The sequence below is a fragment of the Lemur catta genome, chromosome 2 (genome assembly GCF_020740605.2).
Source record: "Lemur catta isolate mLemCat1 chromosome 2, mLemCat1.pri, whole genome shotgun sequence".
NCBI classification, from domain to species: Eukaryota; Metazoa; Chordata; class Mammalia; order Primates; family Lemuridae; genus Lemur; species Lemur catta.
Genome location: NC_059129.1, coordinates 119200398 through 119225239, shown reverse-complemented (window position 1 = coordinate 119225239; position 24842 = coordinate 119200398). Strand labels below are relative to the sequence as shown.

The 24842-nt window shown below is 39.7% G+C and overlaps 1 protein-coding gene across 4 annotated transcripts in view; it reads right to left on the bottom strand.

The window, feature by feature from the left end:
- Positions 1 to 460: 460 nt before the first annotated feature.
- Positions 461 to 24842, bottom strand: part of AKAP7 (A-kinase anchoring protein 7) — a 115876-nt gene continuing 91494 nt past the window's right edge. For 3 of the 4 annotated variants that reach the window (XM_045544363.1, XM_045544361.1, XM_045544364.1), the window contains one exon: positions 461 to 2469. In XM_045544363.1, the coding sequence (XP_045400319.1) occupies positions 2273 to 2469 (197 nt within the window). In that variant the 3' untranslated portion in view covers positions 461 to 2272. The remainder of the gene's footprint in view (positions 2470 to 24842) is intronic. The other variant, XM_045544362.1, reaches the window with a different exon arrangement.

Here is a 24842-nt window from a genome sequence, read left to right as displayed (position 1 = left end):
TGGGAGTCTGTTTGCTCACTTGAAAAACAGGGCAAGGCCAAAAATACCTTTGTTTCCTACCTTAAGGATTCATTAATACTTAAGGAAGGCATCTACAAACAGTAAAACCCTTCTACCGTTGAAAGGGGTTTTGTGGCAAGCAGCTCCCAGGTTTCTGCACCTGAGTGGATCTACTTTCATCTTTGCTATTGATACCACTTCAGTGACAGACATATTCTTAGTTGTTTGTTATTTAGACTTTTTTTGAATGTAAAGTTCTGTTGTGAATTCTCTGTGAAGGTGACTGATTTGAAATGATGTAAAAGTCTAAAGTTGAAGGTGCTTTGACAACTGTGCTATCCTAGCATGAAGGACAGGTGAAGAAACACTGAAACCATCAGAGCTCCTGTCTGTGACTTCATTACACCAACACAGGTCCAAAAACTTCCAAGAGTGAGAAGAAAAAATGAGGAAAGGCAACAAGGGAAAACAATACATTTATTAAGAGGCATGAAAATGCATAAACTCATTTATAAATAAATGTAGTATAATTTACCCAGTGAAAAAATAGCTAAAATCCATGAGTAAACTGGATTTTATATTTGAAATGATTACATATTTGATCTCCAATAACTTCCCCCTCCATCATGATCTATTGGTAGCAGCAATTTTACAATGACTATAGAAAAAGCTGTTAACAATAATCATCACATTTGGGGAAATTTTTCAAGAGTGCTCTTTAAAAATAAACCAGTGCAAACAAATTCAGATTACAAGGGATATGATAAAACCTGGAGATTATCTTCAAAAAAGTAGAAAATAAAAATCCCAAACATTTATTCATTAAGAAATGAAAAAGCAAACTACATTTTGATCTGTGAAAAATAATATATGGATATTATAAAACATTCCTAACCAGTGATTGCAATAATTACATTTATAAATGTTCATTCAAGTACTAATGCTCAATAAACATTCAAATTCTCATTAAAAGTAACACTAGATGTAGACGGGCCTGAACAATACTTCTTTTGATTTAACAACAATCATGTTAACAGGAGGCAAGTGACCCTTAAAATACTGTTGTTGGCTTTGTTTTTTTGTCTGTAAATGATTTTTTTCACAGTCTGTATTTCTTATCTGCAAGGACTCGAGAAACATCTCACAACAGCTAGTTAAGAAGCCATTTCTATAAAACAACTATCAATATAACAGACATTCTAAAACACAAGTTTAGCTCAAAAAGTAATAGGGCTGAATCGGTTTTCTTTGGCAAGAACTTAATTCCTTACCAAATGTTGGTTTGCTGTTGTGCAGACACTGTCAGAACACTTCTTTGGTATTTACCAAAGAGTTATTTAATAAGCTGAAAAGATTTCACAAACTATGTTGCCATAATAGCAATGTAGAGCTTATGTCAAAGTCATGCCAAAATCAACATCATTTGCCTGATTACTGTTGCTAATGAATCTTCCTTCAAAAAGCTCCTTCCTAATTTTGTCCTGAGTCTCAGGCTTTAATAAAAGTTCCTTTATCTGTTTCACTTTGGACTTCAGACCCATCCTTTCTTGATGCAATGCTTCATTAATTAAGTCTTGAATTCCAATAGGTTTCTTGCCTAAGAAAAAAAAAATTATATAATACATTTAAAGTACAAATGCCAATGAAAAACATCACATATGGCACACTGACTTATCAAAATTAAGGTTAAAAAAACCTTTAAAATGTTGCCCACATTTTATAGAAAAGGTTGCATTTCACCAAAAATATATCATTTACATGAGACATAATTGACTATAAATAAAGATCACTGCATAGCAATAGCACATTTAGGACAAACATGAAACACGGACTAGTACAGATGATCATTTCAACAGTGGTTATTTCAGACTTAGCACTTGATAGCTGTGTTGTGAGAGTTTTGGCCTCAGATAAAGTAGTCAAATGCCCTGCTAGTCAATATAAATGGCAGTATTCTGCTGATGCCAAGGCCTCTTCCATGGCCTTTGTGTCCAGGAGGCATAACCCAAGTCCCCTCTCCCTCGTGCCTGGTGGAGGGGAAGTGAAATTTGGGACATTCTTCTTTCATAAAGTAATTTCCTCTGCCAGTCCCAGCACTCTATTCCTCTTCTGTTGTGTTTCAGAAATGCAAACACATCGATCACAAAAATATTAGGCAATCCCCACGGACTGGACAAGAGAAACTTAAACGGCACATGGCAAGTCAGTCTCTAGACTCGGCAGAGGGGAGCAGGGATGCTTTTCAGGGAGCAGCAGGAACCTGGCTGGGGACTCATTTCCTGTTGTTCTCACTGTCATTGCCATTCCGATCGGCCTCTTCCGTTTTCACAGAGCTCCCCTCCCCTGGCTTGTTTTTATTCTGTGTCTCATCCAGATACTGCTGGACAGCCTTGAGCACTGCGTTCTCCACCAGCCTCTTACTGAGCCTTACCAGCTCCGCATCATCGGGCTCCCCTCCGTTCTTTTCACCTACATTCCACAATAGAGAAGAGAGGTCACTGAGATCACATTGCCACAGAAACTCAGCATGCAGGGGCCGGCTAGTTCCGTTAGATAAAAAGGAGCAAGTGTCCTTCAATTTAGTAAACTGGATCTATAAATCCAAGAATAGTGGGTTGGCTTTTCGTTTGGTATTTGCAGAATCGGGAGCCTGCCTATTCCTGAAGCCTTCAGGTTGAAAAGTAGTTCATGAGTCCCAATCTAGAAATGCTCTACCTAGCAATGCTGCAAGTTTCCCATTTATACTTGGAAGTTTTGTTCTCTTATCCAAGGCTAATTGCTACTATAACGTCCATGTGCCCACTACCTGGAGCCTCAGACGTGTGAATTCACCAAGTAGATCTACCTCTGCTTCTCCTTCTCCAGTGCCAAATATCAGTTGGTCAGGATTTCCTACCATCTCATTCCTTCAGATCACTAATTTTAAAATGCTTGGCCTATAGATTGGTTGTTAATAAACTCTCAGCATCCCCATGATGACAAAAGCAGTTACTACTGCTAGGAACTGGTTTAAAATAAGCTTGGAAGACTAATATTCTTTTTAATCTCAGTGCTATTGCTGCAATTTAAGAAAGAGGAAATTCTCCAAAGAACAGCTTGGGTTGTGATGGTAAATTACTAGATGTTAATATTTTATGGTCATTTTGCTTCCTTATGAGTGATGATCCCGGTCTAATCACTCCACCTTTCATTCTACTGTAAAAGAGCTGGTTCCCATCTATTCTCATGCTACGTATTTCCCAGTCACTCCCTTCCTTGTCTCCCAGGAACTAAGGAGCTCTTTTCCCATGTCCATTCAGCACTCTCCTTCCATTGAGCTGTGGACCCAGAAGGCAGACGGTTGGAGGCAAAGAAGTCACCGGAATGCCCACACATTAAGATAAGCTCAGTTCTGGAAGATCACCCAAGGGCTCCAGAAGGCAAAGCTGCTGTTGCGCTTGCATCTTTGGGTCTGGGACAGGCAGATACAAAGGGTGTGAGCTGGAGGATGGACGTTATTTTCTATCCTCGTAGGTAACGGATTGAAGAACAGAAGCAGCTATGCCAAGGGTGGCCCCCACCCCTTTGGAGCCCACTGCTCATAGGTAACACACGTCCAGGACCAATTCCACTTATGACCACCCCCATCATTCCTACTGACATCTGAAGAGTAGAGAGGATGGGGTGAGCCCCATCTAGAGAGTATAACAGTAGGAAGCTTTAGCAGCTACCTTCCCCTCAGACCAGGCAACATGGCACCCCAGACCAAAAGTCCACGATAGAACATTTGCAGTACAAAATATGTTTAGAATTGAGTACACTTCAACTCAGTGGTAAGTATACAGAACTTACTAGACATAAATATGTTAGGATAGTATTAAAAGAGATTCATTACTGATATCACTTTTGGGGGCAAGTTAACAGTGAATATATTACTAAGAATGAATGTATATACTGCCTAATACTTAAAGGATTTTTATCTCAATGTTACAACACAGTGTTTACACTGTATAAGTGACATCTCCACATGCATTACCTGGAACTATTTGTACAATGGCTCTTCAAATTTAAAAGAGGAACTCAAACTTCAAATGAAGGAATACTTTTTAAGCATCCTTCAAGACACTGTAAATGACTCTCTGCATCTGCCACCCTACTCGTGCTCTGCCACCAGGCCAGAGACTGCATTTCTGGGGGCTGTTCCTGACCCTAGTCAGCTTTCTCACTGGTAAAATAACAGGCTTGTATTTCAGTCTAATTAATAACTCAGTCTCCAAGACCCCTCTTAGGTCTGGTATTCCATGCTTCTGTGATTTCTATCAGTCCACATCAAGTGTCCCTATTACTTTAAACATTAAGAGATCTAAAACACAAAAATCTTCCCACAGAAAGCTAATTCCTCCTTCTGGCTGTCCCATTTTTGTTTATACATTTACTATTATCCAAGTCAGTCAGGCTCAAAACAAGATTGTCACCATGTTTGACGCTTTCCTTTCCCTCATCAACCCACTTAATTACCAAGCCTTGTCAACGAGTGCTTCACGGTTTCCTCCCCCTTCAGTGTATCTGGTCTGACACCTCTAGATTAATATTTCTGAAACATCCCTTTCACTCTCCACTCTGCAGGGAAACTTAAGCCTATCTTCCAACGCTTTCTAAAATTTGCCTTCCAGCCTGATCTCCCACTACTGCCACGTGACTGTCAGCCTCTGACATCTCCTCAGGGGCCTGCACACCACTCCCTAGCTATAGACAGCCCTCTCTCTCTCTCCAAATTAAAATCCCACCTACTCCATGAGGCCTTCCCTGACTAGCCCAGCTTAGAAGTATGGGCCTTCACTGGATTCTGATAACTCTAACTGCATGGCCATTTGGCCATTCATTCAACAAGTGTGCACTGAGGATCTACTATACACCTGGAACTCCTCCAGCCCACAACGACACAGCAGTGAGCAAAGCAACATCCCACTGGTTCTCTATTCTTTTTTTGAGACAGAGTCTCATTTTGTTGCCCGGGCTGGAGTGAGTGCCATGGCGTCAGCCTAGCTCACAGCAACCTCAAACTCCTGGGCTTAAGCAATCCTACTGCCTCAGCCTCCCGAGTAGCTGGGACTACAGGCATGCGCCACCATGCCCGGCTAATTTTTTCTATATATATTTTTAGTTGGCCAGATAATTTTTATTTCTATTTTTAATAGAGAGGGGGTCTCGCTCAGGCTGACCTCAAGCGATCCACCCGCCTCGGCCTCCCAGAGGGCTAGGATTACAGGCCGTGAGCCACTGTGCCCGGCCTGGTTCTCTATTCTTAATTCCTTTACAAATCATGAGCATTGTGTATTAATGTATTTATTCAACACTACTGATTAATTATCTGCTCTGCTATTAATAAAAACATAGTCGTGAGCACAGAAACTAAATCTTGGGCTTCTCGGTTATCTCCCCCTCTGCTAACATATGGCACAGTTTATTGGTTCAATAAATATTTGTTAGTCGAGAGAATAGTTGATTGAAGTCCTTGAAGGCAGTAACAACATTTTTAGATGTTATTGTCTTCCTATAAGGATAGCACACCATGGCCAGCAATTTAAATTTATATTAAATGTAAACGTTAATATTTGATATTAATATTAAAACAAGTGTAGAGAATTCCAAAATAATTTAAATATCCATGTGAAAAGTACACATCTACTTTGCTTGATGAACCTGGTCAATAAGACAAAATATTAACTATATTAACTACCTACAATAATTAACCAATCAGAAAAATAAATACAACTAATGAATCATCTAGATCTATCCTGGACTCCAGCTTCCCTTACGATTTCTGCAAAGCATCCTCCAGATAGCAACATTAATCCAGGAACAAGCCCATATAAAGGCTTATCACAGAGCCCTGCAAAAATATAGCAATTAAAAAAATGCGTATCTTCATTCCAGTGAGATCTTACTTGTGTCTCAACTTTTAGTGGACTTAATTCAACTTAATTAAAAAGAGGCATTTGAGATTAAAGTTATGGTGTATTTTTGTTTTGCCCACTACTGGAATAGGTTATCTGTCTCTCACAAGGATGTCTCAGATAAATGACTACATTCATTTTAACTGTAGCCTGGTTAACAATGACAGTTCAAAATGCCACTATAACATACACAAACCAGTTTTTGATATTTCAACAAAAGTACATACAAAAATTATTCCCAATGTAAACAACAAACTCATGATAGAAATATTCTTTCTTGGTCAGCTTGGGTTACTTAATATCATACCTGCATAAAATGACAGATTAACCCTTGTCTTGGACACCGTTATTTTAGAAATCCCCCCAGAATATTCTTGATCAACTTCTTAGGAGAACAGTAAAAATATAAAAGAAAGGTAATGAAAAACCTTTTAACCCGACCAAATACAGCACTGCCCCTAAAAGAAGACTTAAACTTCTCAACAAACTTCAAATAAGCAATTCTACCTCCCGTAGAAGTTGTAGCATCATGAACCCAGGATTTGTACCTGTGATTCTGTTTTTGTTTACAGTACCTGAGATTTCTGATACCAACCCAGCACAGGGACAGAATTTATTTTTGTAATCACAAAAAAGAAAACAAATGAACTCCTGTGTGGTAGCAAGAATGTTTTACGCCTGTTAGGATAATTGAAGGTCAGTGTTAATGTGGCTCAGCTGGTCTTAGTGAGATGACAATAACTTAACTGATGTCACATGAAGGGCTCCGAAAATCATCAACACCCCACATCTGCCAATATCTGGGAACCTGTTCTGACAAGAATAAATCCCACTAATTTTCTGAAGAGGAAAACGAAGAAAATCTTCAATACAAGGTAAGATGAAGGGAGACAGTGAAACCATATTAAAATAAAAAAAATTCAAACATTAAACACGAGAGCATTGAAAGTTCTGAGGGAGGGGCAAGATGGCAGACTAGAAGCAGCCCGCAAGCACCGCTCTCAAGGAGAGGATGAAAGTTGCAGGCGGATGCCCACCTATGGATGGGCCTTCTTGAAAAGAGCATTGTGAATCATCATAGAAGGATGGGGGGACACTCAGAGTGAAGGAGAAGGTGACGGGGTGATTCATTCTATAAGACTGGAAGGTACACACAGAGAAGGACAAGAAGAGAGATCCCTGGGGTTCCATGCTCTCCACACGGACACTGCAACCTGAACTTTGTGGGGGGCAGGGGGGCACCACTGCAGCCCTCCAGACTGATCAGGGAGCTGCTTGGAATCTATGCAGCGACACTGCACTAGAGAGTGGGCACAGCAGGGACCTGGTGGCTTCCATTGCTGGGTCACTGCAGCTGACACCATTCTGAGTTTTCAGGTCCAGAGCACCTGGTCTACACAGGGCTCAGCTTTGTGACAGCCTCCTCCGTGTGGCCCTGGCCAGAGTGGGAGGAAGCAGGGAGAGCAGAGCAGACCACAGTCAAAATGCAGGAGAAAATTCTACAAGCAGCAAGACAAAAGCAACAACTAACCTACAAAGGACAAACCATTGGGCTAACAGCAGACTACTCAGCAGACAGCTTACAAGCCAGAAGGAATTGGGGCTCCATTTTGAGTCACCTTAAACAGAACAACTGCCAGCCAAGAATTTTGTAACCTGAAAAACTAAGTTTCATAAATGATGGAGAAATAAAGACTTTTTTAGACAAGCAAACGCTAAGGGAATTTGTCACTACTAGACCGGCCCTACAGGAAACACTCAGTACTGCAGCGTAAAAACACCTGAAAGTTAAAGCTCACAGCCCTAATAAAACAATAGCACAAGAGGGAAAACAAAACAATAGGTTAAACCCAACATGATGAACAGAACAGCATCCCAAATATCAACACTAACACTTGACATGAACAGTCTGAATGCCCCACTAGACAAAGACCGTCTAAATGGATGAAAAAACACAACCCAAGTATCTTGTCCCCAAGAACCAGATCTAACACCCAAAAACTAACATAGACTCAAATGAAGGGATGAAAACAATATTCCATGCAAACAGAAGTCAAAAGAGAGCAGGTATAGCCTTTCTCCTATCAGATAAAATATACTTTAAATCAACAATGGTAAAAAAGACAGATGGTCATTATATAATGATAAAGGGAACAATTCAATGAGAAGACATAACAATCCTAAAGATATATGAACCTAACAGGGGCCACCAGATTCATAAAGCAAATTCTACTAGATTTAAGCAAAGAAATAAACAGCAGCATTGTAATTGCTGAGGACTTCAAGACCCCACTGACAGACCTGGACAGACCAATGAAGCAGAGAATCAATAAAGAAACACAGGAAAACAGTATGGAGATTCCTCAAAGAAACAAATATAGACTTACCATTTGACCCAGCAATCCGACTACTGGGTATCTACCAATAGGAAAAGAAGTCATTTTATCAAAAAGACACCTGTACTCAAATGTTTATTGCAGCACAATTCACAATCACAAAGATGTGGAATCAACCTAAGTGCCCATCAGTTCATGAGTGGATTAACAAAATGTGGTGTGTATACACCATGGAGTACTACTCAGCCATAAAAAGGAAAGAAATAATGCCTTTTGCAGCAACTTGGATGTAACTAGAGACCATTATCCTAAGTGAAATATCTCAGCAATGGAAAAACAAACACCACTTGTACTCACTAATACTTGGGAGCTAACTGATGGGCACACATGGGCACAAGGAGACATAAAGGTCATTGGAAATCAAGAAGGGAGGAGGGGAGAGGTAAAAACCTGCCTATTAGGTATCAAGAACACTATTCAGGTGATGGGCACACTAAAAGCCCTGACGTAAGCATTATACAAGGTATCCATGTAAAAAAAAAAAAAACATTTGGACCCCTTTAATTGCAATTTTTAAAAATGTTCTCCCTTGCTAAGATACGAACTATCAAAAACCTCATTTGATATCTGAACAAAGGCTTCCTAAGCATCTTCCCATCACTTGTACCACTCTGCACTTCTTGTTCCCGCAGCATAATTGTGTCCTTCTTAGAAATAATTTTTTTAACTGAGCTTACCTTTTCTTTCATTCACCTAGCTAAAAAGAAACACTAACAAAGGATCTGTAGGCTGTTCAAAAAGTTAGTCTGGCACACTCAGCTGCCTTGCACACTCTCTGCAACTAATCTGTGAGGAAGGGCAGGTCAGGAATCGCCCTCAAGTGCACATTTAAACTGACACTGTCCTTGAACCCCTGTCTGCCAACAGCATTAGCTACAAATGCCCCAGGAAACAGAGCTCTTGTAAAGAAAGCTCCCCTCCTCTTGCCAAATACAAAAACTCACCCCAAATACACACACACTAGAAAATTTTAGAATTAAATAACTAAAACCATATTTCAAAATATTTTCTAGAATATAAATGTCAAAAGAGAAGGAACCATGCCTTTTCAAGTTGGGTTTTTGGTTTTGTGTTTGAGACAGAGTCTCGCTCTGCTGCCCGGGCTAGTGTGAAGTGGCAGGATCCTCACTCACTGCAGCCTTAGATCCCCAGGCTCAAGTGATCCTCCCGCCTCAGCATCCCCAGCAGTCAGGGAGCCAGGTGTGCACCACCACTCCCAGCTAAGTTTTCTATTTTTTGTAGAGACAGGATCTTGCTATGTTTCTCAGCTGTTCTCAAACTCCTGGGCTTATGTGATCTTCCCACCTTGGCTTCCCAAAATACTGAGATTACAGGTATGAGCTACCACACCTGGCCAGTGTTTTATTCCAGATTCAGGAGCACAGAATAAATAGAAAAATGATGCTGCTGTAATGTACAAAAGGACAATATCCAGGGGTTTTTGAGACCACTACACTGTACGTTCCTCCATCCACCCCCACCCTCACCATTTATTAATTGGGGCGGGTAGGGGTAGAATGCAGCTAAACTGAGTATCAAGAGTGGCCTTGAGGGAAACAAAGGGACATGAGCTCCCAACAGGCACATGACAGTCTGAGTAGGCTGAGGGCGGTGATCCAGGCAGCCTCAGCCAAAGTGTCATAATGACAAAGGGTTAAATCAGACATAACCCAAATACCCTTCAACTGTGACTGAAGCAGCAAGCTATGATAAGTGCATGCAATGGAACAGTCCTCGGTACGAGGTAATGAAATACTGGTATATGGAACACCACAGATGAATCTAAAATACATTATGCTACGTGAGAGAAGCCAGATCAAAAAGGCTACATAATGTATTATTTATGACATTCTGGAAAAGGCAAAACTAGACTACATACAGACCAGCGGTTTCCAGGGGTGGCGGTGACAGGAAGGGTTGACTATGAGGTGGCATGAGAGGATGCTGGAGGGTGATGGGACTGTCCACAATCCTGATTACAGTGACATGACTCCATGTGTTGATCAAAACTCACAGAACTCTATACAAAAGTGAATTTTACTGCATGTAAATTATGCCTCCATTTAGAAGAAAATAGTAATGAGAACAATTTCCTCCCCATGATGAGGGACCAACTCAGCCTCTATTGGGGTCAACATGTGAACTCAGTGAACAGACTAGTGCCAAGTCACTCATCGTAATTAGCACGTGTATGGTAATGAGGATGACTTCTTAGCTCCCCTCGCTGCTCTAAGACACATCTCAACTGTAATATCTGTAATCTCTCATAGCTGCAGGCCTCAGATTTTCAGCTGCTTTCCTTCTGAATCGTATTTTTCTGCTGTGCTCAATATTAAAATATGAAAAATAATTTCCACTGAAACAGACCGAGATGGTTTCTGAGCATAAATGAGACCCAAATAAATTGCTTTAATTCTCCTCTTCAGTGTATCAGACATGTATCATCTGCTCCAATCTGCTCAGAGAGTACAAATTAAATTAGTACCCAGTACTCTGACAAGTGATCACCATCACTCTGCTGCTGCAATCTATTTCAGGGCGGCACTCTGCTCATGGTGGTTTGTCTTGCTCATTTGTTTGGCTTTGTCTTGTTTGTAGGCTCCCATCTGCTGTTCCATATCATAAATTATTCTCTATTATATAGAAATCATGGTGGTTTCCTCCCTGAATTTTGGTCCTATATTTGTTCAGGTTGGAACATAGGGACTTCTCAAGATCCCTGACTGGTTGCTCAAGACCACTTTAAGTCATCTGGGGCAAAACTGACTCCCAGGTGCAATTCTCAGTAGTGATAAAAGAAGTATACGTTCCAAACACAAGTTCTGGTCCACAGGAATATGAACAGAAGTATGGCTATCACTGAAAAATTATTTTTATGACAAAGAAGAAATAAATATAGTTTTAAACATGTCACCAGAATACATTTTCAAAAAATTATGCTTTTGACTGGCAGAAAAACAAGGAAGCCAGAAAATAGAGCATTGCTAGAATCTAAATATTATTATATTCATGTGACTTGTTACTTAAAAGAGTTTTACATAAAACTTTAAAGCACAACTAACTAGGACCAATTTCACCTATTTAGCCAACACAGCTGCTCATGATAATATACACTTGTCTTTATAGCCTGATATTCTAGGCTAGGAGTTGATTCAAGCAGAAATAAAGGTCATTTTCCTGTGCTAAAGGCAGTGCTCACCAAGACAGGTCAGCAGAATAAATGTTGCCTTCAATCTAATCTGGTAAAATAAATCATAAATTGTAGATATCACTTTACCTCTTTTATAAGCAATAAGGACACACCCAGATCAGCAGCCTCCACGGGCTGAGAAACGTCCCATGGTGCCAGGTGACTAACAGCAGCAACAGGAATACTTCCCTCCATTCATTTAGACAACCCTTCGTACTTCTCCAAGTACTTTCAGAAACATCTCATTTGGTTCTTACAGAAACCTTATTGGGGAAAACAAGTGGTATTCTTCCCATGTTATGGGTAAAAACAATGAGACTCGAGAGATTACATAAACTGCCTGTAATCACATAGCAGTAGGGATATCTGGAAATCAGGAAGCTTAGTTCATCCAGGACACTCACCCCTAGGCAGATACTCCACAGTGCTCTCATTGGGAAAATGAAGGTATATATGTGAGAAACACCACATAATTAGCGGTTGATTGGAGAACAGAAAAAGTCAGATTTCTTTTTCAGATTAAAATTTTCAATACTAAATAATGGATACTGATTAATGCAATACAGTTCCTTCCTTCCAGCTTTCCTAACACAAGTAGTCACTTAGCACCCTCAATTTGTGATAAGCATTGTGCTATGAATACAGAAATGCATCCAACATGGGCCCTGCCTTCAGGAACCCTGAAATTCAGCAGAGGCAGAAACACATTAACAAATAAGAGATCATGAATGCTCTGAAGGAAAGATGTACAATGTAGAACGGGTGCACAAAGCAAACAGTACTCAATTCTACTTAAGGGAAAATATCCCCCAAAAGTGTCATATAGGAGGTGTTGCTTAAGCTGGAGCTTGTAAAATGAGTAAGTATTTCTCAGGTGGGTCAGGGTAGAAATGGCCTGACAGGGAGTTGAGATCAGCTTGGCTAGTTTAGTAACGGGGTAGAACTTGCTCTAATATGCAGTGACTGATGAGGTGGGAGGGAGGAGAATGATGAGGCTGGAAACACATGCCAGGGAGAGACTGTGAAGGCTCCAGGAGGACATAATGAAGAGTTTGCACATCATTTATTTCTTGAGTGCTTACTATGATCAACATACACTTCCAGATTCTGAGATATACACAAATTATTAAGGCTTGTCTTCAAGGTATTGCTTATTTCAACTGTGAGGTATAATGTTAAAGAAAAGTCAACTTTCAGAAAACTGGTACTGTTTTAAAATGTAAACTTGGGTCTCAGAACATTCCTGTTATTTTATACGAAAACATCAGATGTGCCACTGACCAGTGATTTTACTTCATTTTAGGTCTGACACCAATAACTAGTCACTAAGCTTAGCGAGGAGGGACTAAAATATAAACTACAAAGTAACCAAAGACCATCATAAATATTTTAAATATCACAGGCTGAAAAAAATTATATTAAAATTGTTTTAAATAAATTATTCAAAATTAACTCAGCTGACTAAACCAAATGCTTTTTTGGATGAGTGTGTAGAATGTGTCTTACACTGCAAATTTTTCAATCTATTCAGCTAGCTAACACATAAAATAGGTTGAACTGATACTGTTTTTCTTTGATGGTTTACCAAAACAGTTTTAAAGTCTGAATACCAAAATCTAGGTACATAGAAAACTTGGTCAGTATATTTTGCTTGTGAATACTAATAAATCTGTGGACCAAGTCTATTAGGCATTATAAAAGCAATAATAATGGATCAAATAGAGAATGTGTGATGCTAAAGAGAACTTGAAGATAAGATGATTAATCATTAAAAAAATCCAGGGTGAAATCATACCTAATGGGTACAGTGTACACTATCTGGGTGCTGGGCACACTTGTATCTTTGTCTCAAGCAGTACAAAAGCAATCCATCTAACCAAAACATTTGTACCCCCATAATATTCTCAAATTTTAAAAAATCAAGAGAAAAGGTCATCCTTGGCCATCCTTTCTGGAAATGTAATAAAAATGAACAAACAGCACACTTTTTTAAAAAACTGAAGCTTGGCAACCTCATAAATTTATTGCTTTAGCTTCAGGAGAAATGAAGAAAGTAATTTAGGATATTTCTTTTCTCGATGACCTAAGACTATTCTTTTGCTAGAGGCTTCCAGAAAGCATTCAGACAAAAACCAAATAGTTTTAAAGTTCTTTTTGGTGATATCTGCTGTTCATTAAAGGTTTTTGAATGTGTGAATTCTTACTGCAGGAAATTAAACTAGCATTTAAACTCGTAGAGTGATAACACGCTGATGATATGTAAATGTTAATTCATTTGGTCCATCAGTTGACATTTGCTTTTTAAGCTCTTGATCTCTAAGTATGCAAGAACTGCTCCCAAAGGAATTTCAAGTGTCAACAAGAAACAAGCACATGTAGGTAGTACCAGGGTGGACAAAGAACAGTCACTATCATGCTGGGCTTCCTTACAGAATCAAGTTTCCTACAAGGCAAACTTGATTTCTGTGGGGAAAGCAAGGAACTGAAAAGATGGTTAGGAAGAGGAGATCAGGGATGATCCCGGTCTTGTCCTCTACAACGTCCCACTGTTCTCCCTGAAGAATAAACCAGAGTCTGCCCCAGTGCAGCTGCTTAGGTCTCTGCCCAGGAGCTTTGGGGGCTGCGGAGCCATGTTCCTTCATCACTAGCTGCTTCTAAGACCTTGTGTCCTGCACATGGAGCCCCAAATCTCCACACATTTATATTTTCCAACACAGAACATCATTTTACTCGGTTGTAATGATTATATTTATGGATCCTTTTGATAATAACAAACCTACTTCATATTAAGCACCTATTATGTGCCTGGCTTTTTTCCCCCACACATTGAAGTCAAAAGCTTACTATTATTATCACTATTTTACATATGAGAAAACCAAGAGTAAGAAAAGCTACACAAGACTCGCCCAACTCTATACAACTAAAAACTGCCAAAATTAGGATTCAAATGTAGATCTATGTGTGGCTCCAAAACATCACACTCTTGCCATTATCCCATGATGCTGCTCTATTTCTGACAATTGGAAATATGTCTATGATACCTTATATAATATTTCTTGGTCTAAGATGAGAGTGCTAATTAGAAAATATTTATAGTGCTTCCTCTTGATCCACAGCGTCAGAACACCTGGGCTAGAATCCTAGTTCCCTCACTCACTACTCTGCATCCCTATGAAGTTGCTCAACCCCTCTATGGCCTGCTCTTTTTATTTGTAAACCAGGGATAACAGTAGTTCTACACCACAGCGCTGCTGTGAAAATTAAGTATGATAATACAAAGCACTTAGCACAGTGCTTGGCTTATAGTAAGCATTCAACAAAATTAGCTACTATGATTGCTGTTTTGATTTAAATGAAAGTGATACAATTTATTGTATATGGTTATAGGCTATTTGGTTATGATCTCCCTGATAAACATCTCTGTAAGCAAATATAACATGGGAAACCTGCCCACTATAGACAATATATTGAAACAATGTTGGAATAACTGCAAACAAGAATCTGAATGCATTGTTCTATATAGCTTACATTTATATTCTTTTACAACTAAGTGATATTCCAACATGGGTAAAGGGAAGAGCTACTGCTAATTAATCTTGCAAAAGGCTTCCAGCAGACATATGAATAGACGACAGCTGAAAGGGTGTAGTAATACCAATGGATTTGGGTTTCTAAATACACCAAACTAAATCAAGTTCAGTTTATATGCAAATTTCCAAGAATTTATCTACCTCAGAACATGTGTTAGGCATACGTAGTAAGCGTCACGATTGTCCCTAGTCTGAGCTTTGCCCTCACCTTCCTGGTACAGTCAATACAAACTTTCAGTCACGGGGCTTCTGTCCAACCATTCATTCATTTTTTTTTTTTTTGTCAAATCCCCAAAAGATGTGATATAATTAATGTCATAGAAAATTCAGCAAAAGCTACACTGTAAATAAAAATCAGCACCAAGAGAAAACATACACTATAATACCAAGTAAAGAAAAGGGGGAAATACAGATTGCAGAGGTACAGATCCTACGAGCCATGTTTTGAGTTCTGGGCTTCCTGATATTGAGAGCGAAAGGGAGTGCACAGTGCATGGTGGTTCTCGCTGCCAAGAGACCAAAGCGCACACCATGGTCCTTCAGGGTCAGAGTGAGTGCTTCATGGCTGCACCATCCCACGGGGCTCCAGGCCACACCCACTTTCCAATGGCGGCCCCAAATCCCTTCCTCAGCGACCCTCCACCCTTTTCCTTGTAAGAGCACCCACTCCACGTCTCCCCTTCGGTAAACTGCTCCTCTCACAAGCCTCTACAAGGCTCCAGCAGGGCTACTGATTCAAAGCTACCACTAGGCCATATGGTGCCCCTTATTCAAGACACTTCATTTCTACCTTTTGGGGAATTTTCATAATACAAGAATACTGTTCTTGGCCGGGCGCGGTGGCTCACGCCTGTAATCCTAGCACTCTGGGAGGCCAAGGCGGGTGGATGGCTTGAGGTCAGGAGTTCGAGACCAGCCTGAGCGAGACCCCGTCTCTACTAAAAATAGAAATAAATTATCTGGCCAACTAAAAATCTATATAGAAAAAATTAGCCGGGCATGGTGGTGCATGCCTGTAGTCCCAGCTACGCGGGAGGCTGAGGCAGGAGGATCACTTAAGCCCAGGAGTTTGAGGTTGCTGTGAGCTAGGCTGACGCCACGGCACTCACTCTAGCCAGGACAACAAAGCAACACTCTGTCTCAAAAAAAAAAAAAAAATACTGTTCTTGTTAATATATAAAGACACTTTATACCATAATACACAAATTACAGTGTCTTTAATATATAAGTGCCCTCACAGGTTGTACAGTTTACAACCTGTACCTTTCTCCAGATTTTATACATGGGAATTAGGAGAGAGAAACTCATTCTACTTGAATGTTGAGCAGCAAGAATGTTTCCCAGAGCTGCTGGAAGTCATATCTCCATCACTGAGAGAAGCCAGGGAGGAAGAGGACACAGAAGCTGCTGGAAGCCAACACCCCAACTAGCCAGGGAGGAAGAGAACACAGAAGCTGCTGGAAGCCACAGCCCCAACTAGCCAGGGAAGCCAGGGAAGGTGAGAACACGGAAGCAGGAAGAAAAGATGGAGAGGTGGAGGGCTGATAACGTCTGTTAATCTCAAGGTCAACTTCTATCCCTGTCTTGATTGCACATGTGAGCCAATAAATGCTCCCTTTGGAGTAAAAAAATAAGTAAATTTGCCTTGACCTGTGTGGCCTCCTGGAATCTATCCTCTCACTGCCTTGACTCTTCCTACTGCACTTTTCTATTTCTGCTCTGACTGGTTCCCAGATCCTTCTAAGAATTCCTCAGACTTCTCAAAAACTTCCAGCCAGTGCCTTGGCCTCCTGGCATCTGAGCCTTTGGTATCCTGTAACCCGGAAGCCATGAGAGCACAGTTTACCATTCTCAAATGCTAACCTCCACCTGGCTGCAGGTTTAACTCCCACCTAATTCACTAACCTCTCCCTATATCATAGATTGACAGTGAACATCATCAATATGAAATGAGAGAATTGGTTTTAAAAAAATACCAAAAAGAAAAAAGCCATTATAAGATTGCAGAACATATGCTTAACAAACTTAAAAAGAGTAAATTATTTGTAAAGAATGTTCATAAACTGTTGATGAATTAGTTTAAAAATAATTTAAGTTTGTTAAATTGATCTGGGTGAGGGTTTTCCTTGGAAACATCTTATTAACTAATTTGAATTACTGTAACATACTTATTTTTTAACTGCATTTCTTTTAAAATAGTCACATTTTCACATACTTTGTAAAATTTTGTGAAATTTTATGGTGAAAATACACTATTATCTAATATGGTTATTACTTTTGTCTCAAAAGAAATAAGAACCACAAATTGGCCTAAACTAAATGCTTACCTTAGAACAATGAAAAAAAATAGACATTGTTAAAACATAGCCAACAACTATGTACCAGTTATTAAACTATTGCCTCTCGGCTCCAAACCCACCCTTCCTTGGTCAGGTTTATGGTACTGGAGCTGGGACTCAGCAAACCTTTGCCACTGGGTGTCAGGTTCTGCCAAGAGGGGGCGCTAGAGGGAAACTGGACAGCTGCACAAAGGGAAAAGGATCTTGCCCTTTGCTGTCAGTGTTGCCCCAGCTATGGCTATTTCCTCTGGCTGTGGCAACCGGTTCTGGTAGCAGCTGGTTCCGGTTTTCATTTTTTCCCTCTCTGCTGAAATCGGCATCATCAGATTCCCTCAGAGGTGACAGCAAAGGTGCCCAGTGCCCTCTCCTCAGAGGCCAGAAACCCAGCTTTGAGGGTCTGTTTCCTGTGCTCCTGGGGCGCTTCCCTGAGGACAGCCACCCCTCCTCAAAGGTCTGAGCCTCAGCCCCATGAGGGCCCTTCCCACAAGTTAACCCAGCCTGAAAGTTACTGTCTTTGTTTCTCCTCAGTATTGCCTTTCCATCTTATTCCTCCAAAACCTACTGAACTAATTCCCTATATTAAATTCTCTCTGTTGAAATAACTGGTGTAGTTCCTATTTTCTTGGACCCTAAATGGTACAAACTACTTCTGTGTTTTTCCCCCACAATGTTGTATTTACAGAGGACTAAGACATGAACAACAGAAGCAAAGAGTACCAAGTCAGGAGCAGCTATGAGCTTGAAGTTTTTCAGAAAAACTGCCTATTTCATGCACTTCTCCATAAAACAATATTTATTGTGCCTTTTAATTTAATATTCATACTTCATCTCATTTTACGTATACATTTTAGGTTATATAAAATCTGCAAATCTAACTTTATATTGGAGGTTAAGTACATATAATAGTGTGTACACATAGGATATCAATTTTTTACCTGAAATTTACCATACTCGGAAAATTTAAAATCTAAATTTAGACAAAATAGTTTCATAAAAATTTCATTTCCAAAGACAATCATACAATAGGCAATATGCCTTAGCTTGTTATTTCAAGGACTCATTGATACCAACTGCCATGAGTTCTATAGTAATTAGTACTATGAGTTCAATAATCAACATTTATGTGGTGTATAGGTGATACAACAACTTACCAAACAAAAATCCAAATTTGTATATTACAGTTCTATTTTAGAACAAGTTTGATTCTCAAGATACTAATTTAAAAGTCATTTAATAGTTATTAAAAATTAAGAAATAATAAAAACACATTTTTCATTAAAATTTTGGTTTTCCATGTAAAGAATTTGTTGGCCTAAAATAGTTTGAAAATTCTGCCTTAAAAATCCTCTTTCAGGCAATGTATTATGAATTAGTAATGCAAAATTTGACTATGATAATGTCTCTATTTTAGGATTCCATTTCAGTATTTTCATTGTTTAAAACAAGATTTACTGCAAACATAATTAGAATACTACTGGGTTTAATGTATCCTTACCACTCGACTTCTAAGACCACCAAAAGAAAATCCGTTAAAAACTATCACAACCATTGCCCTAATTTTGCCCCTCTGGAGCCATACAAAATAACTCTTCTTTCTTCTCCACATTAAAGTACTCCCTAAATGTCTGAACATAACTAATTCTCCTGCCTTCCATTGCCCCAGCTAAGCAGCCTTCCTCCTGGAATGTGGTTCCAGGCTCCTCTCCCTCCTGGCCGCCCTCAGGACACATTGCAGCTTGTCAGAACTCTAAATAAGGTCTGACTACAATAGCCCTGGATAGAAAGTCTTAGATTAACAAATCATCTGCCTGCCAGTTTATTAGCTATCATAAACATCCACCAAAACCCTGAAAAGGATAAACTTTACAGTTAGCTTTAGCTGAACATTTAAAATGCTTAGAAAAGTGTGAATTTTATTTTTGCTCTCACAGTCAAATGTGAGCCATCAAACTGAAGCTTGATGTAATTCAATGGCAAATGCCAACAACAGTCATCTGATCACAAAGTCGGAAAAGAGGCAGGAGGGGGGGCTCTGAGGGAGGTCATTAAAAGTGGATCACCCTATTCCACCAGATTCCTTCTTTCCTCTCCCATTGGCATTATCAGCGAAGTAAGTTCTGTCACCCTTGGGAATGTGAAACTCTCCCTCCATCCACTCCAAGCATCTTGTTTGTACATCACTTTCTCCCTGGTAGTATACATTTTTCTGTATATATATTTTATGCTTGTTAGTGTCTTTGACTAAATTTATAAGTTTTAGGGGAGTGTGTAAACACAGACAATTATAAGCCTAAAATATCTTTGATTCAGCCTTTAATAAAACTTACAACATTTATGTCCTGGTTAGTGTAAAATTTAAGTTAAAGCTACATTTATTCTTTATAAAATTTTTATCATACAGTTCAGTTTCTGTCTGTAACTATTTGCTAAAGCCAAAGAACTTTACAATGAAACTGAAAAATGTATTTTAATAGTTCCAAGGTCTGTTAACTTGTAACGCTGACATTATGAATGTTTATTATAGGACACTTTATTTACTAAAATGTTTGCTATAGGAAATGTGTTTGCTCATGTCAAGTTGTAAACCCTGCCTGTCGTAGGAGATAAGGTAACTTCCAATCTTGGTGGTAATTAACTCACTGTCGCTGGACTTTGCTTACTTAGCTATGCAACTTCCCTATGCAAGTTCCCTGGCACATAAGAGGCATGAATTTGATTGTTAGACTGAAAGCATAAAGATTCTTTATCTTGGCTGGGCGCGGTGGCTCACGCCTGTAATCCTAGCACTCTGGGAGGCCGAGGCGGGTGGATCGCTCGAGGTCAGGAGTTCGAGACCAGCCTGAGCAAGAGTGAGACCCCGTCTCTACTAAAAATAGAAAGAAATTATCTGGCCAACTAAAATAGAAAAAAATTAGCCGGGCATGGTGGCACATGCCTGTAGTCCCAGCTACTCGGGAGGCTGAGGCAGGAGGATCACTTAAGCCCAGGAGTCTGAGGTTGCTGTGAGCTAGGCTGACACCACGGCACTCACTCCAACCCGGGCAACAGAGTGAGACTCTGTCTCAAAAAAAAAAAAAAAAAAAAATTCTTTATCTTGGCTTTTTCTTTTCAGGGAGTAATAAACCTTGGGATCCAAGAGATTTCTTTTTTAAAATTAAAAAAAAAAAAAACCTCCAACGATACCATGTGTTACTCATCATTGTATCTTCCAGAACACCTGGTTCAGAGTTTTCCAAATGTGATGGCTCAGCAATACTAATTGAAGTGAACTGATTGCTCTTCACAGCAGCTCTCACTTAAGGCTAAATTTCATTGCAACTAAAATGGAACATGAAGATTCAGATAAAATCAGACAGCTTTCACTTCTCTGGTACGTTTGGTAATATTTGTTTCAGGGCATACACTGGGGCTTGGCATATAATAAATTCAGTAAATAGAATTTATCTGCAACAGACCAGAGTATTTGAATTGCATGACCACGGTGATCTCAGAAGTCAGCTTGGCAGAACCATGGTTTTATTTCTACTTACATACACTGAGGGGCCCCTAGAACAGCATCTAAAGCCACTGGTTGCAGGTTATAAAATTTTAACTCAAGTTTAAGCAAAGAGAAGGGGGGAGGATTTGTTGCTTCATGTAGTGAGAAGGTCTTTGGCATGGCTGAACTCAGGCTCAAACGCTATCACCAAAACTGTCTTTCTCTCTCCCTGCATAGGCTCTACTCTCTTCTGTGCTGGCTTCATTCTCAGAAAGACTCATCCTCACTGTACTTGTTGTACAGTACAAGCACGTACTGTAATATTATGTTTACATCCTTTCTATTCACCACCCAAAAGGAAGGACAGTCTCTCCATCAAATCCTAAGGATGACTCTGCTGGCCCCACACATTTCTCCTAGTGCAGGAAGGAAGGTGTCAGGATGGACAGGACCCCAAGGAGAGGGGGAGGGAGTCCCCCATAGGAAAGGATGCTGGGCAGATCCATGCTGCAAGTCTACTCAACAATTCTAGGTCTGAAATTCTAAGTTCCTCCTTTTTTCCCTTCTGGGCAAGGTAGAAATAAAAACAGTTCTGCCAAGCTGACTTCCAAGGTGACCACAGTTCTGCAATTATTATAACACACTATCTGTTGCAGAGAAATTATATTTACTGAGTCTATTATACACCAAGCACAGTGTCAGGCATTTTATAGACATTAGCTTATGTAATTTTCACAATAGGTAGATATTATTTAAGATAAGCATACAGAAGTTAAATAGTAAATGTCAGAATCAAAAATGCAAACTGAACCAGTCTGTCTCTAAAACCCTTATTTTTCTGCCATATGACACTGAGAGTTTTGAAGCTCTTTTGAGTTTCTTTATTTATTGTGGATATCAGAAGTTTGTAGATGAAAGCTCAAGGACCTACATATCAAGTATGGCCAGAAGTAAACAGAAGGCAATTATCTATAGCAATCGATCTATTAGATGTCCTGAAACAGTTTTATTAATACTAGCCTTAGCTTAATGTCTGAAATTCTGCCATTAGAGATTATTTTGGGCTTAGTCATCACTGTTGCTTAATTTATTATTTTATTATAAATATTTCTCATGAGCACTTGGGATAATTTGGCCTTATTAAAATGCAAATACCCCAGAAAGGAATAACAAATATGAACTTTCTTTTATTAGCCAAAACCTTTGTGGATATCAGATTCCCCGCTCCTTTTTTCATGGCCCCAGGAAAGAAGACACAAGCTCAGGTAATGTCCCATTGCTGAGGGCCAGGTCATCTAAGCAGAGCTCACAGCATCCAATGGCCACACTAGGGGCCGGGGACAATTCTACAGCCTTGGTGGACCTAATGAAAATCACTCTACATTTGAGGGTAGAATCCAGGCAAACTCTAAAAAGGTCTGGGAAAAACAAGAAAAGGAAATACAGTTACCACCATGTAGCCTGTGAATAAACAAAAGGTATCAGGGTACCAAGATAAGAATAGTAACTGTTAGGACTTGCTCTAATGTTCCTATACTTGATTTTAGACACATAAACCGCCTGAGTATACATTATTTAACAAGGGAAAAATCTAATCATTAGTGACCATGGCTAAATGTTTTACGTTGTACAACATTTCTGCTGCCACCCCAATATGACCCACGAAGATCTTGTGCAAAATGTAGTCTCAGGTTACACACAGCACCTCTGGCTTCACTGCTTCAGAAAGCGGGCAGCAGGTACTGAGCTGCCTGGCATCCCAGCCTCCTACCAGCTCTCAGCCCCGTAACACCCCTGCAGGATTGTAACTGAGAAATTCCCCACGCTTCTGCCTTTCAGCAACTTCCTCTCTTAAATGGAACAGTTGGGGAGCATCTATTTTCTAACAGTTGCATTTCATAAGTGGTTTGAAAAGTAATCCTGGCATAGTACCTGGCACATAGCACTGAATAAACTAAGAACAGGAGGAAGAGGAGGAGGGAGAAGAAGAGTTGCAGGAGGAAGAAAAAGAATTACATCATATCTCTATCTCTCATTCTTTTATTCCCTAGATTTTTAGCTCTAAGGGACAAATGGGGGAAAAAATGAATACACTTTCAAAATCATGGTAGTTCAGCCCCCACTTCTTAAATCTGAGTGAGGCCCTGAGATAGCAGCAGCCTGCGCAGAGTCAGATAGGATATAGTAGCAGATCTGGGTTTCACACCCAGTTCTCACCCAGTCCTGTGCTGTCTACGGTAGGAACTGCATGCCAAGCGATTGGCAGTATGTTTCCAATAGGCAGCAGCAGAACTGGTGTTATGCTGTGTCCTCTGTGCAAACGCATTTCTACTGGCAAGGAAGGACAATAAATGTCACTGTCCACTGATGGGAGGTTGCCTATCCGCAGTCCTTGGGGGCCAGGCTTTAGAGTCTAAGAATCTGTCAAAATGTTTCTCTGGTACATTCAGTAACCAAAGCTCTTCATGGGTTCCAGTCATTCCATGTTCTGCCCTCTGATAGGCTTATTTATAATGAAATTCTCTCTCATATCAGGAAATGTGTATCATTCTATTCATTGACAAGCATTTAGAACATGCCTCCTCTGGCTTAGAATATTATGTGAGGGTCTGATGCTACTAAGAGAGACGTACAACACATATTCTGAATATGGGGAGCTTGAATCCATGCGGTAAGATAGAGAAGACGTACGAAAGATAGCCATGAAGTCAGTGTGTCTTCGGTGCAAATGAGAAGGGCAAAGTATAGGGCTTATAGTATTTCTAGAAAGCCTTCTGCAGAATTAGAGGATCAAAATACAGACTTCCCTGAGTATAACTTAATCACCACCATTGTAATTAAGGTTCAAAAATGTAAGCGTTCACTAGACATGAAGTCCACATTGCACACCTCAATTTATATATTAATGTAATACCATCAGACTCCAAATCATCAGAAATTATCTTGAGATTTGACTCATGAAATGAGTACTATAAATGGTCCTGGTAATTCATCCCACACAAAAAGACTATATTAAAACATTTCAGTATAAAATTAAAATGGGTGTCGTGTTAAAATACATATTCTAATATTTCATTTTCAGCATCACAGAATATCAAGGCTAGAAAGTAACCGAGTTGTCAGTGCATCCATTCATGAGCAGGTCCATTCTCCCTTACGACATCCCTAGGCGTGGTTTCCCCATCCTAGGCTTGAATACTTCCAGTGACAGGAGACTGACTACCTTGTGAGGCAGTTCAGTTCATCTTTGGACATTCACCTATTTCATTCTACATAAAAGCAATATACTTCAAAATGGGAAAAATTGCAAGAGGAAAAGGGCAAGTACAACGTTTTCTAATTAGAGATGTGTCCATTTAGTTACTAAGTTTTCTTTTGAGGTTTACTTAATGAGATAAACTGTAGTGGTCAGTATGCCTGTACAATGACACTTCTGTTCATGAACATTCCTTGCAGGCAGCTCCCTGTGAGAAATTAAGTCATTCAGAGAAAACAAGTCCTATGTGAGTATTCAGCAAAAATGACATTAGATAATATCTACATATTTGTTAACCCTATAATATCTACAGTAATTTCAATGTTAAGAATGTTCCTGTGTAGCAATAGAAAGAGCTTAATACTCTAAGAAACATTCATTTAATATCAGTATATCCCATTTACTGTGGTCAAAAAGAAGTATACATTTTGGAAAAATGTTCAACTATGCTGGGATTCAAACAAAAAGGGCCTAGCTGCTTTGTGACACATTAACTGATAAACCATGACCAGCTCTGCTGTATTTGACTATTCACTCCATTATCGAGATTTCCAGCAATCCCACCCACTACTGGGTATTTATCCACAGGGAAGGAAATGAGGGGTACCTGCATCAAAGGGATACCTGCATCCCCACATTTACTGTAAGCACTATTTA